This window comes from Puma concolor, chromosome D3 (assembly GCF_028749965.1).
Source record: "Puma concolor isolate L17-30 chromosome D3, mPumCon1.1.hap2, whole genome shotgun sequence".
In the NCBI taxonomy this organism is placed as follows: domain Eukaryota; kingdom Metazoa; phylum Chordata; class Mammalia; order Carnivora; family Felidae; genus Puma; species Puma concolor.
In genome coordinates this window covers 55,566,896-55,585,083 of record NC_141678.1, presented here as the reverse complement: position 1 = coordinate 55,585,083, position 18,188 = coordinate 55,566,896, and the positions used below count along the sequence as shown (strand labels likewise).

The window sequence follows — 18,188 nt, the reverse complement described above, 5'->3', positions numbered from 1 at the left end:
GCTTATTGTAACATTATTTACAGTAGCCAAGATATGGAAGCTACTTAAATACATATTTATCAACAGATGAATGGATAAAAATGTATATATACACAATGGATTATTCAGCCATAAAAAAAAAAAAATGAAATCTTGGCGATTCATGATAACAACATGAAAAAACCAAGAGGGTATTTTGCTAAGTGAAATAAGACATAAACTAATACCATTTGATGTTGCTTGTATGTAAAATCTAAACGAACACACAAACAGAAATATATTCATAATTACAAAGAACAAACTGGTGGTTGCTGTGAGGGGTGGGGGAAGAGAAGGGCAAAGTACAAACTTCTCGCTGTAAAACAAGTTAGGGGGATGAAAAGTACAGCATAGGGCAATAGTCAAAATTTACCAACTCTAGTGAAACTGTGGCTATTGTGGTATATTGCAATGTATATAAAGTCCAGGCACTTTGCTGTATACCTAATACTAATATTCTATGTCAATTATACTCAATTAAAAATTTAACATGTAGGGCCACCGAGGTGGCTCAGTTTGTTAAGTGACCTGACTTCAGCTCAGGTCACTCTCACATTGTTTGTGGGTTCGAGCCTCATGTTGGGCTCTGTGCTGATAGCTCTGAGCCTGCTTCGGATTCTGTGTCCCCTTCTTTCTGCTCCTTCCCCATTCATGCTCTGTCTTCCTATCTCAAAAATAAACATTACAAAAATTAAAAATGTAAATGGACTAGGGGTGCCTGGGTGGCTCAGTCGGTAAAGCATCAGACTGCAGCTCCGGTCATGATCTCATGGTTCATGAGTTCTAGCCCCATGTCAGGCTCTGTGCTGACAGCCTGGAGCCTGCTTCAGATTCTGTCTCCCTCTCTCTCTGCCCCTCCCCCACTCGTGCTCTGTCTCTGTCAAAAATAAATAAAAATATTTAAAAAAATCTTTTTAATGTAAATGGACAAAACTCTCTAATCAAAAGAGTAGCTAATGGGTTAAAAGAAAAAAGATCCCATCTAGATGCTGTCTACAAGAAACTCACTTCAGATAGAAGGATACACATAGACTTAAAGTGAAGGGGATAGAAAAGATATTCTATGCAAATGGAAACCAAAAGAAAGCTGAGGTAGCTGTATTTATACCAGATGAAATATACTTTAAGACAAAGACCATAAAATAACAGACATGTAGGTTGTTATGTAAGAGTCAATCCAACAAGAGAATGTAACGTGTAAATATTTACGCACCCTACATAGAAACACTTAAATATATGAAGCAAATATTTACAACATATTGTATCAGAGAAGTATGTAGCAGTACAATAATAGTAGAGGTCTTTAATAAAACACTTTCTTCAATGGATAGATTTTCCAGATAAAAAGAATCAATACAGAAAAATTGGCCTTAAATGACCCATTAGACCAGATGGACTTAAACAGACATATACAGAGCATTCCATTCAAGGGCATCAGAATACACATTCTTCAAGTGCACATGGAACATTCTCTGGGGTAGATAATATGTTAGGTCACAAAACAAGTCCTAATAAATAAATGTAAGATATTAAGCATCTTTTATAACCACAATGATATGAAACTATATATAACTTAAAACTGGAAACTTCACAAATATGTAAATATTTAAACAACATGCTGCTAAAAAACCCATGTGTCAAAGAAGAAATCAAAACAGAAAAAAAATACCTGGAGACAAATGAAAATATACCAAAACTTATGAGATACAGCAAAAGTAGTCCTAAGAAAAAAGTTACTAGCAATCATGCCTGTATCAAGAAACAGGTAGGATCTCCAACAACTTAACTTTATACTTCAAGGAACTATAAAAAGAACAAACAGAGTTTAAAGTTAGTAAAAAGAAGAAATAAATACTAGAGCAGAAATAAGAGAAATAGAAGGTAAAAAGACAATAGAAAAGACCAATGAAGCTAAGCTCTTTTTTAAAAGATAAAATTGATAAACCTTAGACTTACCAAAAAAAAAAAAAAAAAATCAGTAATGAGAAAGGAAATATAACTGATACCACAGAAATACAAAGGATAAGAAAATGAACAATTACATGCCAACAATTTGGACAACCTTAGAAGAAATATATAAATTCCTAGAAACATACAACATACCAAAACTGATTCATGAAGGAATAGGAATCTGAACAGACCAATTATTAAGGAGTTATCAGTAAGGAGACTGAATCAGCAATCAAAAAACCCAACAAATAAAAGGCTTCACATGTGAATTCTATAAATATTTAAAGAACTAACACCAATCCTTCTCAGGCTTCTGCAATATATATGTAATTGTATATATTCCATCATATATATATTATATATATGTATGTATATATGTATATATATACTATACACATGTATATATGTATATATGATATACATATGTATGTATGTATATATTATATATGTATATATAATATATATGTGTGTGTATATATATATATAACATATATATGATGGAATATATACAATTCCATATATATACAATTCCAAATATATACAATATATACATATATAATATATATATATATATATCTTATTTCCATAAGACCAACATTACCCTGATACCAGATGAGACTCTTCATAATCTCAACTACCCAAGCTGATAATTAGCGGACCTGGTTTCCAATAATTCAAGAAGGATGTTTGAGTCTGCTGGCATTTTGTCATTGTTTCTGGTATTGCTTTTTTAATCCTTTATGGACTCATGGCCATTTATGAAAGATGCTGAGAATCAGAAGAAATCACCACTATCCAAATAGAAGAATTATCAGGACATGTAATTAGCCAGGATCAAATTGAGGCTCAATGGAAGAACCAACAGACACCACCTCAATATAATATTATATTAAGGCCTTTTTAAAGTCTCTTTAACAGTTTTAAATATAAATTAATTTTGTAATAAAAATAATACCCCAGCCTGATCCCCACTTGGCTCTAGCCAGCACCTCCCATTGTCCCCACACACCATGTCCTGCCCTTCTCTACACCTTTGCTTCTTCTTTCTGTGGAGACATTTGTTTGTTCTTCCCTGCCCAACTGCTCTTATCTCCTCTGATCTGATACAGCATAAATAACCAGAAGCCATCCATAGTTTTGTCAAGCTAGTGAACCTGTCTGGAACTCAGTTTCCCCAACTGTAAGATGGGAGCCAGTCATCCTGCTCTGAGTCCCCATTGGACCATTGAGAGGCTTCAAGGGGGACAACAGGAGTCCCTAATGAAGAGAGGTTCCAGGAGGCAGTGTCATTGCTTACCCCTCACCACCACAGTCCTTACTGTCCCTTCATTTCCTCTCAGTCCCCGCAGCCCTCACCTGTACTAACAGATTTGGTCTTCATTAAACACAGTTTCATTACAATTAAAAAATTATTTATCTCTCCCACCCTCTTCCCAGAGCACTAATCAAGAACTCTGAGAAGGTTCACAATGAATGGGACTCAAAGATCCATGGTTATTTCTCCCTCACCTTCCTAAACTGTAAGGTCTCTATCTACTTCAGCTCTAAGCCAAACAAATCATTTAGGTGTGGCCATATATGTTTTTTGTCTTTAAAAAGTCTTCCTTGTGAACATTATTGCTTTGCCTTTTTTTTTTTTAATTTTTTTTTTCAACGTTTTTTATTTATTTTTGGGACAGAGAGAGACAGAGCATGAACGGGGGAGGGGCAGAGAGAGAGGGAGACACAGAATCGGAAACAGGCTCCAGGCTCCGAGCCATCAGCCCAGAGCCTGACGCGGGGCTTGAACTCACGGACCGCGAGATCATGACCTGGCTGAAGTCGGACGCTCAACCGACTGCGCCACCCAGGCGCCCCTACCTTTAAATAAATTATAACATGTTTATGTTTTATCGGAATCAGATACATTTGACTAATTCTTTATCATATGATCCACCAATTCCACTTCTGGGGATTTATCCAGGAAAAAAAACACAAGTATTAATTCAAAAAGATGTCTTCACCATGTTCATTGTAGCATTATTTACAATAGCCAAGACATGAAAACCAACCAAAGTGTTCACTGATGAATGAATAGGTCAAGAAAATGTAGTGTATGTGCACATATATACATGCACACATGTAATAGAATATTATTCATATGTGTAATCAAAAAAAAAACCCTGGAACTCATAGAGAACAGGCTGTGGGAATGGGGGTAAACAAAATGGGTGAAGGGGGGGTAAAAAACACAAACTGCTGGTTAAAAATAGGCATGGGGATGTACAACATGGCAATTATTGTTAATAATACTGGATTATATATTTGAAACTTGCTGAGAGTAAATCTTTAAAATCTGGGCACTTGGGTAGCTCAGTCAGTTCAACTTCTGACTTCAGCTCAGGTCATGGTCTCGCAGTTTGTGGGTTTGAGCCCCACATTCAGCTCCGCGCTGGGGTGCATAGCCTGCGTGGGATTCTCTTCGCTCTGCCTCTCTCTCTTCCCTTTCTCTACTTGCATGCTGTCTCTCTCAAATAAATAAACTTTAAAAAGCTTAATAAAAATTAATAAAATCACATCATAAAAATTTCCAACTATATGTGGTGATCGATGTTAGACTTACAGTGGTTAATACATACAAATACTGACTCATGTACACCTGAAACTCATTTTATACGTCAATTGTATCCTAATTTTAAAATTATGTAAATTTACTTCCTTTTTAATGAAGTATGCCTCTTGACCTATAACTGAAATATTTACTGTCTGGCTGTTTGTATTAAAAGTTTTCCAAACCCTTTTTTATTTTTTATTTTTTGTTTAAAAAAAATTAGTGTTTATTTTTGAGAGAGAGAGGGGGTGGGGAAACACAGAATATGAAGCAGGCTTCAGGCTCTGAGCTGGCAGCACAGAGCCCTATATCGGTTTGGGCTTGAACTCACAAACCCTGAGATCATGAACTGAGCTGAAGTTGGACACTTAACGGACTGAGCCACCCAGGCTCCCCTCCAAACGCTTTTTTAAGCATAAATCTGAAAATGTCACTCTATTATTTAAAACTTGTAAATGGCCAATTATCCAAACAATTCAGAGTTCATAACACAGTAGTGGAGAAGGGAAAAGAGAAGTTTGCATGTAGCCAGGACCAATTTTATGCCTGATTCAGGACTCATCTACTGAGATTATGTTTTTCACAATTTTGGATGATGACTTTTATGCTAATAAAAATATCCCCATATCAGAGGTAACCCTATTTGAATAAGCTACATTAAATCCACTGTGTTCTATATCTAACTAGTTGTCTTTTAGCAATAATTGGGTGTTACAAGTGACATCACTCATTCTCCATTTCTTTAATGTTGGCTATAGAAATATCTGAAACTTCTCATTCATTTATTACACAAATATTTATTGAGCCTTATTTTGTGCCATGTACCATCACAGTACCTAGCACAGTAGTAAGCCACAAAGGGTGACTGCCTTCATGGGTCTAGCCTCTGGCCCCCAGTATATGTAAAAAACATGGTTATCCAAGTCTTTTAAAAAGAACTCCCTCTGCAAAACAAATTAAAAATTTGTCTTATATTGGGGTCTCTATTATTATTGGGGTCTCTATTATTTGAGTATAATTGACATTAAAATAAGGCCACAAAAGTGAATCTAATTTTAAAAAGGACCAAAAATGCATCATGGATAGGGGTATTCAATTGATAGTTTAAAAAATACAGACTTCTGGGGGCGCCTGCGTGGCGCAGTCGGTTAAGCGTCCGACTTTAGCCAGGTCACGATCTCGCGGTCCGGGAGTTCGAGCCCCGCGTCGGGCTCTGGGCTGATGGCTCAGAGCCTGGAGCCTGTTTCCGATTCTGTGTCTCCCTCTCTCTCTGCCCCTCCCCCGTTCATGCTCTGTCTCTCTCTGTCCCAAAAATAAATAAATGTTGAAAAAAAAAATTTTTAAAAATACAGACTTCAACAAAATATTAGCAAACTGCATTCAAAAATTCATTAAAATGATCATTCACCATGATCAAGTGGGATTTATTCTGGGGGAAGCAAGGATGGTTCAATATTTGCAAATTCATCAGTGTAATACATCACATTGTATGAAGGCTAAAATCACTATCCTCTCAAGATGCAGAAAAAACATTTGACAAAATTGGACATCTGTTCATGATAAAAACTCTCAAAGTGAGTTTACAGGGATCATGACTCAACATAATGCCCATATATGACAACCCCCAACATCATACACAGTGGTGAAAAACAGAGCATTTTTTCCTAAGATCAGGAACAAGATAAGGATATCTGCTCTCACCACTTTTATTCAACATAGTACTAGAAGTTCTAGATTCAGGAATAAGACAAGAAAAGAAAAGTTATTCAAATTGGTAGGAAAGAAGTTAAACTATTTGTGGATGACATGATCCTAAACATAGATCCTAAACATAAGGACTTTACCAAAAATCTACTAAAGTAATAAATTAAGTCAGTGAAATTTCAGGGTACACAATATAAGGAAATAAATTGTTTTATATACACTGATAATGTAGCAGAAAGAGAAATTAAGAAAGCAGTTCCACTTATAATTGCATCAAAAAGAATAAAATACCCAGAAATAAACTTAACTGAGGAGGTAAAAGATTGCACTCAGCAACTATAAAACATTGATTAAATAAATCACAGATATACCATGATCATGGGTTGGAAGAATTAATATTGTTAAAATACCCATGCTACCCATAGCCATTTACACATTTAATGCAATCCTTATAAAAATACCAACAGTATTTTTCACAGAACTAGAACAAATAATACTAACGTTTGTAGGGAACCCCAAAAGACTTCAAATACCCAAAGCAATCTTGAGCAAAAAGAACAAAGCCAGGGGTATCACATTCTCAGATTTCAAGTTCTACTACAAAGTTGTAGTAATAGAACCAGTATGCTACTGGCACAAACATAGATCAATGAAAGAGGATAGAGAGCCCTGAAATAAATCCACCCTTCTATGGTCAATTAGTCCATGACAAAGGAAGCAAGAATTTACAATGGGTAAAAGCAGTCTCTTCAATAAATGGTGCTGGGAAAACTGGACAGCTACATGCAAAAGAAGTAAACTGGACCACTTTTTCATACCATACACAAAAATAAATTCAAAATGGGTTAAAGACCTAAACTTAATACCTGAAACCATAGAACTCCTAGAAGAAAATATAAGCAATAATCTCTTTGACATCGGCCTTAGCAAATTTTTCAATATATGTTTCCTCAGGCAAGGGAAACAAAAGCAAAAATAAACTATTAGGAATACAGGAAAATAAAAGGCTTTTGTGCAGCAAAGGAAACAATCAACAAACCAAAAAGGCAACCTAGTGATTAAGATATTTGCAAATGCTATGTCCAATAAGGGATTAATATCCAAAATATGTAAAGAACTTATACAACTCAACACCAAAACACGCCAAACAATCCAAATAATTAGTGGGCAGAGGACCTGAATAGACATTTCTCCAAAGACATACAAATGGCCAATAGATACATGAAAAATTGCTCAGTGTCACTAATCTTTAGGAAAATGCAAATCAAACCCATAATGAGATCACAACTGTCAGAATGTCCAGAATAACAAAGACAAAAACAGCAAGTGTTAGTAAAGATGAAGAAATCCTTGTGCATTGTTGATGGGAATGTAATTTGATATAGCCACTATGGAAAATGGTATGGAGCTTCCTTAAAAAGTTAAAAATAGAAATACCATATGTTCCAGTAATTCACCCACTTGGTATTTACCGAAAGAAAATACATCACTAACTTGAAAAAGATATATACCTCTAAGTTTACTGCAGCATTAACAATAGCCAAGATATGGAAGCAACCTAAGTGTCCATCAGTAGAGGAATGGATTAAGAATGGTGAATGTGTGTGTGTGTGTGTGTGTGTGTGTGTGTGTGTGTAATGGACTAATACTCAACCATAAAAAAAATGAGATCTTGCCATTTGAGACAACATGGATAGATCTGACCTAGAGGGTATTATGTTAAGTGAAATAAGAGAAAGTCAAGTACCATATGATTTCACTTATTTGTCAAACCTACAAAAACAAAACAAATAGGGGCACCTGGGTGGCTCAGTCAGTGGAGCGTCCAACTTCAGCTCAGGTCATGATCTCCAGTTGGCGAGTTCGAGCCCCGCGTCAGGCTCTGTGCTGACAGCCCAGAACCTGGAGCCTGCTTCTGATTCGGTGTCTCCCTCTCTCTCTGCCTCTCCCCCGCTCATGCTCTCTCTCGGTCTCAAAAATAAAGATAAACGTTAAAAAACAAAAACAAATGCAGAAACAGACCCATAAATACAGAGAACTAATGATTGCTAGAAGGATGGGAAATAGAAAAATGGAATAGAATAGAAGTAGAGTAGAAGATACAGGCTTCCAGTTACGGAATGAATAAGCTACAGGAATGAAAAGTACAGCTTACTGAATATAGTCAATGGAATTGTAATAGTTTCTATGGTGATGATGGTACCTACACTTATAGTAAACAGAGCATAACATATAGAGTTGTTGAATCACTATGTTGTACACCTGAAACTAATATAGCATTGTATGTCAAGTATATTTTAAAAATATTTTAAAATATTAAATATGAATTATTGATATATATTTTCATTTAATTAGAATTTATTTGTAACTTAAATATGCCCCCAAACCTTAAAAAAATAATTCAAAGATTGGTTTAAGTGGGTCTTAATTTTTTTTTTAATATCTTTTTTTAGCGTTTATTTATTATTGAGAGACAGAGACAGAGCATGAGCATGGGAGGGGCAGAGAGAGGAGGAGACACAGAATCCAAAGCAGGCTCCAGGCTCTGAGCTGTCAGCACAGAGCCCGACACAGGATGCGAACTCACAAACTGCGAGATCATGACCTGAGTCGAAGTCAGATGCTTAACGGACTGAGCTACGCAGGCACCCCATGGGTCTTAATTTTTCTAACATTGTATGTTAACCTGAAATGTATCTATCTCTTCCTCAGATTTTCAGAGTGAACATAAAGTAGGTCTGCATCATTTTGTTAAAATGTGGGTGCTTATTTTAAAATGACTTTGTCAAGTTTTCTGATTATTTCCTTTCACACTTGATATTCAAATCATTTTCTCTGGAAGTATCTATTGTGTCATTATTTGTGTTTGTTTTGTTAACAGGTCCCACTCTTCCAGAACCATACTTTTTATTGGCTTTCTGATTTAAGCAAATCTCCAAGAATATTTTCCTGGACTTCATTCAATTCAACATCTTCATAAATTTTGAGCTTTTACTTTACATTGATTGTTGTTTGGGTTAAGCTAAGCCAGTCAAGTATGACATTGTCTGAATGAGGCAGATAAGAATACTAATGACAAACAAGGAAGGGGCTGGTTGAGTAGATACTAGTTATGTAATTTGATCATTTGTGAATATTTTAATTTTTTTGCTTTCCTACTCAACCTCTTAACTTTGAGGATTTAAATAGCAAAAATAATTCCTTCTAGTTTTTATGTATAATACTTAATCCTGATCCTGTAAATGGAAAAGAAACCAAGAGAAGTCAACTTTGTTCCAGAAAAATAACAAAGGTGTGAATGGCTTCTGTAATACTGAGCTATCTAGAATTTGCCTATGTTGGGGCACCTGGGTGGCTCAGTCAATTAAGCATCCAACTTCAGCTCAGGTTGTGATCTCACGGTTTACGAGTTCAAGCCCCACAGCAGGCTCTGTGCTGACAGTTTGGATCCTGGAGCCTGCTTTGGATTCTGTGTCTCCCTCTCTGCCTCTCCCCCACTCACACCCTGTCTCTCTCGCTCTCAAAACTAAAGAAACATTAATTTTTTTAAAAAAAAAAGAATTTGCCTATGTTAATAATCATCTGAAAGAAAGTGAAAGCCATGTCTTGGTTTCGTAACCATACTCCTAAGCCAGAAGTAGAGAATTATCTGTCAACAGCAGTGTTAGAATAAAATCACAATATCTTTTACCCCAAGAGGAACTGGAGCCCTAGCCCCCTCCTTTCTCAATTGCAGTTAAAGGGGTCAATCACCAACTTGGCTTGTCAGCAAAAACATCACAAAATATTACACCTTCTAGGGGCGCCTAGGTGGCGCAGTCGGTTGAGCGTCCGACTTCAGCCAGGTCACGATCTCGCGGTCCGGGAGTTCGAGCCCCGCGTCAGGCTCTGGGCTGATGGCTCAGAGCCTGGAGCCTGTTTCCGATTCTGTGTCTCCCTCTCTCTCTGCCCCTCCCCCGTTCATGCTCTGTCTCTCTCTGTCCCAAAAATAAATAAACGTTGAAAAAGGAAAAATTAAAAAAAAAAAAAAATATTACACCTTCTAATAAAATGATAATCAACCACATGCTTTGGCATAACTGAGGAAAATCCTTTCTATTTTCTTTTGTAATGATTCTTACCAGGATTCTTAAATATTAAAGGAACAAAACTTCCCAGATTTAAAGTCGGCTCATCCATAGACCTGAACCCATTATGTCATGGGATTTTTTTTTATGTTTATTTTCAAGAGACAGAGAGAGAGAGAGGGAGAGCACACAAGCTGGGTTGAGCAGAGGGAGAGGGAGACACAGAACCAGAAGCAGGCTCCAGGCTCTAAGGTGTCAGCACAGAGCCCCATGCGGGGCTCGATCCCACCAGCCATGGGATCATGACCGGAGCTGAAGTTGAACACCCAACCGACTGAGCCACCTAGACTCCCCCTTTAATTTTTTAAATGTCACGTTAGTTTCTTAATCCACGCAGAACTTTCCGGAAAAAACCTGGTTGCTATGAATAATTTGCTTGAATGCTTGTTCAGTAATTCCCGTTTGCAAGGGTGACATCCCTACATCTCTCCATTTCAGCTTGCTATGTCACACTCATGATTTTGTAAACAGCACGACAAATGGAGGCTAACTCCTGCTAGAAAACCAAGGCTTTGAAAGGCCATGGCAGAAGTGGAAATACGTCTCTCTCAAATGTCAGAGTTCTTATGTGCAAGTCTTGTCTCTGTCCTAATTAAATTACAAGCAAAGCTGTTTCTGTCTCATGGGACATCTGCCTCCTCGCTGCCAGGAGCCCTCTTTTCCCTCCAGGGTAGAGGGTGGAGGAGGTTGGGTCTTGACCTGTCTCCACCAGGCCTCAAGAAGAACTAACAGGATAAAATAACATCCCTCATTTCAGTTCATGAAATGAATACCATTATCTGAAAAGTTATGTTTAGGAGAAATCCGTGAAAATATCCTCAAGGTAGGGCATCACTATAGTTTTGAGCATGCCTTTAGCTATGTTGACAGTGAGACTTATTCAAGGATTTTAAATGTATTGCTCATCACAAATGCATTAATTATAGCAATTGCTTAACAAAAGGTAAGAATTCTAACAATGAACCTTTTGGTATATAATAAAACCTTAATAATCTAAGAATAATGGATGCAAAGCATCTTAAAAATCTTTAACTCAGGGGCCCCTGGGTGGCTCAGTCAGTTAAGCATCTGACTCTTGGTTTCGGCTCAGGTCATGATCTTGGGGTTTGTGAGTTCGAGCCCCAGACTGGGCTCCCCACTGACAGCATGGAGCCTGCCTGGGATGCTCTCTCTTCCTCTCTCTCTGCCCCTCCTTCACTCTCTGTCTCTCAAAACAAATAAACTTAAAAGAAAATCTTTAACTCTTCTATGTTAAATAAATTGTTTTAAAGTAAAAATTTATAAAAAAACAAATAAAAATTTATAAAATGTTGTCAAAAGGTAGACCTATCTGATTTGGTTTAATTATATGCAATAAAAAAATCTTTTGACATCTAAATGTTTTATGTAAATATAGAAGCAGCTTTAGCAAGACCTAAAGCAGTATTCCAAGTCTAGTTTCTTTGCAAAATTGTACTGATCATTTACTTGCTGTACACTTCTAAAAGAAACTTTAGTGTTGAAAAATACCAGACTGATTTATACTAATACCCATTTTTCAAAAAAATGAAAAGATTTTGCCTATGTTAATAATCAACCTGATGGAAGAAAAAGCATTCACCTGAAATGAAAAACAAAATATGCAACACCCTTACTGTGTCACTTAAAAGTTGAACTCCCCTGTCCAAAATTTCCTTTCTTCTAAATAAAGCGGTTTGTAATCTGGAGTCATTGGCATCACAATCTAGGATATTTCCACGTCAGAATTGGTGGGACCTAAAATCATTTGTTCACCAACGGCACAAAGTCAAAGCATTCGTAATTCCCAACTTTTGACACAACTGCAGAGAAACTTCTACTACATGTGTAAGATAGACTTAAAATTGATTTTTCCAAAAAGCACGTGTTGGGAGGTCTTCACCGTGTTTCCACAATGAGAGGTGATTGCCCGGACAAGGAGTCCTACTCAGCCACTCATTTCACATCAGGTTGCTTTTTGGTATTTCTGTGAACGGATGTATTTGATTAAAGGTGTCGGTGGCTTCTCACAAAAGAGTAAGTGAATCAAGTCAACAGTTTAGTGCTCATGTTCAAAGTACCGGAACAGAAATTGTTCCTGTTAATTTTGTGATTATTTTTTCTAGGACCCACCGATCTCAGCATGAAGAGGCAGTTGGCGACTAGCTCAGGATCCTCCAGCAGTTCAAGCTCCAGACCCCAGCTGAGTCCAACCGAAATCAATGCCGTGAGACAGCTCGTTGCAGGATATCGAGAATCAGCTGCATTTTTATTGCGTTCTGCAGATGAACTGGAAAATCTTATTTTACAACAGAACTGAGTCAAATGACGTTCCTATTCACTGAGGTCTAAATTTGCAGTTTCCACTAATGACATTTTGATTTCCCAGCAGAGATGCTTCTGGTCTTACTGCACAGTCTTAAGAGAAATACTTCCATTATGCCACATTGTCCTTGATCCCTAAAGTGATGTGTTAAGGTGCTTCAAAGGAAGTCTGACCTCTGAAGTACTTGAGATACAGTAATGTGTCCAGCTCACTGCTTTTTGTTTTAGTTTGTCAGCATAAATATCAGGGGCAAATAAAGGCTGTATATTCCTAATTCAAGGATAAAACAGAAGAAACATGTGGTATTGATAGTTCAAGATTCAACTGAAATATTAGTGGAATCTGCTACTGACTTATTGGACTGAAAGTTGCAGTATCTGGCAAAAAAAAAAAACAAAAAACAAAAGCCAAATTTCTTGTTGCTACAGGATATAACAACAATGAGACGGATCTTGTATTTTAAAAAAAATATATATGTAGTTTTTATAAAAAGAAAACTTGTTTTTCATTCAAAATGGTCATTTTTACTTTGGTAACTTTTTCATAGGTCCTAAAAAAAAACTGTTTTGAAAAACTACTGTAAGTACCTTTTCCACATCCCTTTGCCTTCTCCTCTTTCCAAATTCTTTCTACAAAAATAACGATGCTGGAAAACAAATCCTTGCTACGTTCTTTAAATCGTCACATCAGGAAGTACTTCCAAGAGAAGCCTGCGTTTCTGCACCCGTGCTCATCAACCCACTCAACATTGCAGTTGCGCCATAGCGGTTTTCATCACAGAATTTTTTAATATTAAAAAAGACATATCATTGAAAAAAAAAAAATATCACACCTTGGTTCCTTACAGCTGCTTGCCCGGGATTGACGCTGCTGTCTTATAGGCATGCCTCCAGCAGCAATGGGATGTAGATGGCTGAATGTTAAGAGGTTGCAAGTGACAATCTGAAAATGTGCACTCATGTGGTTTTTCTTTCTCGGTTTCAGAAATCGTTTCCAAAAAAAAGACCGTTCCCCTCTCCTGATAGGATTTGTATAATTTACAATTCTAGGTGAAAATGATGTAAAGAACTCTCAGTGGATGCAGCTGCAACTTTAAATGAACTGCCCCATCCTATCCACCCCCCCCCCTTTGTCCTTCTTTCTTATTTTATAGTGTTGGATACACATGAATGGTGTTTTCTTTGTGCACTGAGGCAAGCTTATTTTTAAAATACTTAGGGAGGAGTACATCTGTTTATGCTTCTTGTACGATTCTTTTTCTGTTGTTTAGCTTTGGTTGGATTACAGATTCTCTGTGCATTCCTGGATTTGCCTTATTTCATGTAGAACTTATGTCATTCCATTTTTGGTAATGAGTTTAAGGCATCAGTGATATTTCTTACCTACTTGTTACATATAGTTTTTCAAGTAATGACTGTGATTGTGACCAAGTAATGTGCACTTTTTCTTGTAACTGTGGACATTGCTATGCTTTTTTCTTCTAGTGTTTCTAGAATTACTGTTCCTTACAGTTACGTAAGCAAAACAAACAAAAAAACAAAAAAAAAAAGAACTTTTGTGATACTGTTGGTGAATATAATGTGAAAATCTTATTGAAATATGAGTATTTTGGAAATACATAGATGCACAAACATCTTTTAAGGTGTGGATTTAGAGTTTGCTTATTTAAATGAAAATTCAAAACTCGAGGGCTGGTATAATTTTCTCTGTTTTGTTTGGTTTAATAAACAGATTTCTGTGTTAAAACAATGATTGTGAAAAATTATAAACTTTCGAATGATACAATACTTAACTTTTAGCAGTTTACCTCTAAAATATGCAATGCTATTTTGTACCTAACATTCAGCACAAAAAGGACAGTTTACCCTTTTATCTTAAGATTATCCCCAAACCCCCTTGAGTCTCAACATAGTCTAATAAAGAATTTATTCTAAGACAGGGTAAAGCAAATTAGCAAACCAAGAATATTTCACTTGATCATTTAAAACTAAAATTTTTTTTATTATTATTGGGGTGCCTGGTGGCTGGGTTGGTTAAGCGTCTGACTCTTGATTTTGGCTCAGGTCATGATCTCACAGTTACTGGGATCAAGCCCTGTGTTGGGCTCTGTGCTGTCAGCACAGAGCCTGCTTGGGATTTTCTCTCTTCCCTTCCCCTCCTCCATCTCTCTCAAAATAAGGTCTTTTTTTTTTTTTTTTTTTAAGAAAATGCTTATTTTTGTGAGAGTGAAAGAGTGCAAGTGGGGGAGGAGCAGAGGGAGAGGGAGAGAAAGAATCTTAAGCAGGCCCCCCTGGAGCCCAGGAAACTATGACCTGAACTGAAATCAAGAGTCAGACGCTTAACCACCTGAGCCACCTAGACCCCCCAGGTATTTATTTTTTTATTACTCATGAGTGAGCCATCTGGCTCTTTTAGTCACTCCTGATTTAACAACTTAGGAGAAACATTTGCCTGCTTGAGGTGCCAGTTTCCTGCTTTGGGTTTCCTTGCAATGGTCTTTGAAGATTTTGACAGGGTTGCTGTTTCACAAAGTAACAGGTTTGAGCTCTGCATCCACATAAAAAAATCCTTGATGGTGATTAATGAAGCAAACGCAGTAGAGGAGGTAAGTTTCAACACGGTTCTCTTGTCTTCATTACATTTCCACCTTCAATTTTAAGTCCCAGGCCTGCCCACCAAGAACTAGAGTCCCCCCAAAGTTTCTGCTTTTTGAACATTTACCTACAGCACGAGGGTCCTGGGACTCCCATTATTTCTCTGGGAGAGGTCAGAGGCCAAAATCAAGCACTGTTTTTCCTTTGCCTTTAAGACTTGTACCTAAAAACACCCTGATCCTCTTTTAAACTCTGTCGCAGCAGAATAAAGAGATCACATCCCCCTTTAGAAAGCATTTTGGAGAAACTAGGTTCATATTCTCCTTCGACTGAGGTAATAGAACACTATCATCAGAAACACAGGTCAAACACAAGTTTCGGCCACTTCTACCAGTTAACTTCCCTGACAACAGCAGTCCCTTGTTACATGTGTTACTTTTTCACACTTCCTAAGAAAACAGGCCTTGAAATGACCAGAGAACACCAACACAAGCAGTTACTGAATTTTCTTAAGTTGTGCAGTTCAAGCAACAATACTCAGTAAGAAAGGGCATTCACATATGAGGATAGCCACCACTTCACTCGTTGTTTCTACAGAGAGAGGCATTTTGTTTCCTCTCCCTCTCACAGTAACTGTAGATGATGAGGACAGTCACAGTCCCTTTTACAAAGAAAGCTCGAGAAGTTGAAGTGACTCACCAGGAGTGCAGACACGAGTGAAGGCTGCAGCTGTCATTGGAAGCCAGGCATACCTGATGCCGGAGGTCCGTGCCTGGTCACGGCCGGCGGTCTGCTGAGTCTGCTGCCTCCCAGGTACCGAATAATTGTATTCCACCCTGTGACTTGGAACCAGGTCTTTGTATTCAAGTTTAGCAGTTTTGTGTGGTAGATAAGTAATAGTTACTGAAAATGCTCTTGACATCAAATAAAGCATTTGACTTAACACCAGGAGTTTTATCCTGCTTAGAGAGGTTTAATTTCCTTTAAGTTACGTTCTCTGCAAATATAAAAAGCAACAATAAAACCCAGCACTAATGAAAATCAAATACACGAAGAAGGAGAGACCGTGGCTTTTTAACAGTGATGGTATCAGCAGTAAATCTGGTCAAGAAACATGAAAGTCATTATCCGTCTAAACCCATAAAGGTTAAGTTCTTTCACCTGAGATTTTAGTCTTAGCCTATACATAGTTGGTTATCCTGCTACTGTAATTAATCTTTACACCATTATTACAGATATCAGAGTTTAATCTTTGCCAAAAAATATTTTCTAATTTCATATTGCTCTGGTTTCAAACTTCATTTAAAAAAATCCAAAAATAGGGGCGCCTGGGTGGCTCAGTCGGTTGAGCATCCGACTTCGGCTCAGGTCACGATCTCGCGGTATGTGAGTTCGAGCCCCGCATCGGGCTCTGTGCTGACTGCTTAGAGCCTGGAGCCTGTTTCAGATTCTGTGTCTCCCTCTCTCTCTGACCCGACCCCGTTCATGCTCTGTCTCTCTCTGTCTCAAAAATAAATAAACGTTAAAAAAAAAAAAAATTAAAAATCCAAAAATAAAGCAGGGAGACACATTGAAAATATGTTAATATGTTTGAGATGCAGAGATTTGGCAAAGTAAGGATTGAGCACACGCTAACCTCCAAGAGTTTACTGTATTAATTGGAGCTCATATCCACTCTTAAAGATTTTGAAGGGAGATAAAACGCTGTGAGTAACTGATCTCCAGTGTTAAAGTCAATGATATTCAACATTTAATTTTGTTTTTGGTTTGCAAAAGAAACTTGGGAAATAAGACAGAAGAAAAATAGTCCATAGAAAACCATTACCTAAACAAGTATATAAGTATTTTCGTGCAATTTTACTGTCATATAGTGTTACCTCAGCTGCCTTTCTAACCTAACATACCATGATTATTTCCCACATTACATGTCCTTTTTTCTTTTTAATGTTATTTTTGAGAGAGAAAGAGACAGAGCATGAGCCGGGGAGGGGCAGAGAGAGAGAGACAGAGACGCAGAATCCAAAGCAGGCTCCAGGCTCTGAGCTGTCAGCACGGAGCCTGACACAGGTCTCAAACTCACGAAGCTGTGAGATCATGACCTGAGGCAAAGTCAGACGCTTAACCGACTGAGCTACCCAGGTGTCCTACATGTCCTTCGTAAACATTATGTTTTAATGACTGTGTACTAACACATTGTCTGACTGTACCTGTATTAGTGTTCTATTGGTGCTGTAACAAATTACCACAGACAACAGAAATTTATGACAAATAGATTTTAGTCCATGAGACTTCCAACCTAAGTTTAAGTAAAAGTGTTCCTCTCTAGAGGCTCTTGAGGAGAATGTTGCCTTGTCTGCTTTGCTTCTAAGGGCCCTCGTTGACTGGTGGCCCCTTCTTCCATCTTTAAATCGAACTCTGACTTCTTTTACCCTCCCTTTCCACTTATAAGGACTTTTGTGAGTACCTTGGGACCATGTGGGTCAAACAGGATAATCTCTTTATATTAAGGTCAGCTAATTAGAAATCTTAAAATCTTCTTCAAACTTAATTCCTTCATTTGACATACAACCAAACATTGACAGGTTCTGGTGATTAGAATGTAAACCTCCTGGGGGGCATTATTCTGACTACAGTACCTTAATTTCTTTTAAAAAATGCTTCTCTGTGCCCAGATACTAGAGACACATTTTCCAGTCATCTGTGTAGTAAAGATCCCAAGTGAGCAGCACAAACATTTTTCAAATAATGGTCAGTGGCTGTACCCACACTTTTTTTTTCCCTGTATAAAGGATATACTCTTTTGGAAATTTTAATGGAATTTTCGTCCAATGTGTCATATTCAAACTAAATATAATGAACAAATAAATATGGTAAAAGTACCA

The 18,188-nt window shown here is 37.4% G+C and overlaps 1 protein-coding gene across 10 annotated transcripts in view; it reads left to right on the top strand.

Moving 5' to 3' along the window:
• The window catches only part of NOL4 (nucleolar protein 4), a 436,192-nt gene extending 421,731 nt beyond the window's left edge, over nt 1–14,461 (top strand). For 9 of the 10 annotated variants that reach the window (XM_086682717.1, XM_086682710.1, XM_086682707.1 and 6 more), the window contains one exon: nt 12,513–14,461. In XM_086682717.1, coding sequence (XP_086538843.1) covers nt 12,513–12,706 — 194 coding nt within the window. In that variant the 3' untranslated portion in view covers nt 12,707–14,461. The remainder of the gene's footprint in view (nt 1–12,512) is intronic. The other variant, XR_015242528.1, reaches the window with a different exon arrangement.
• Nucleotides 14,462–18,188: the final 3,727 nt, after the last annotated feature.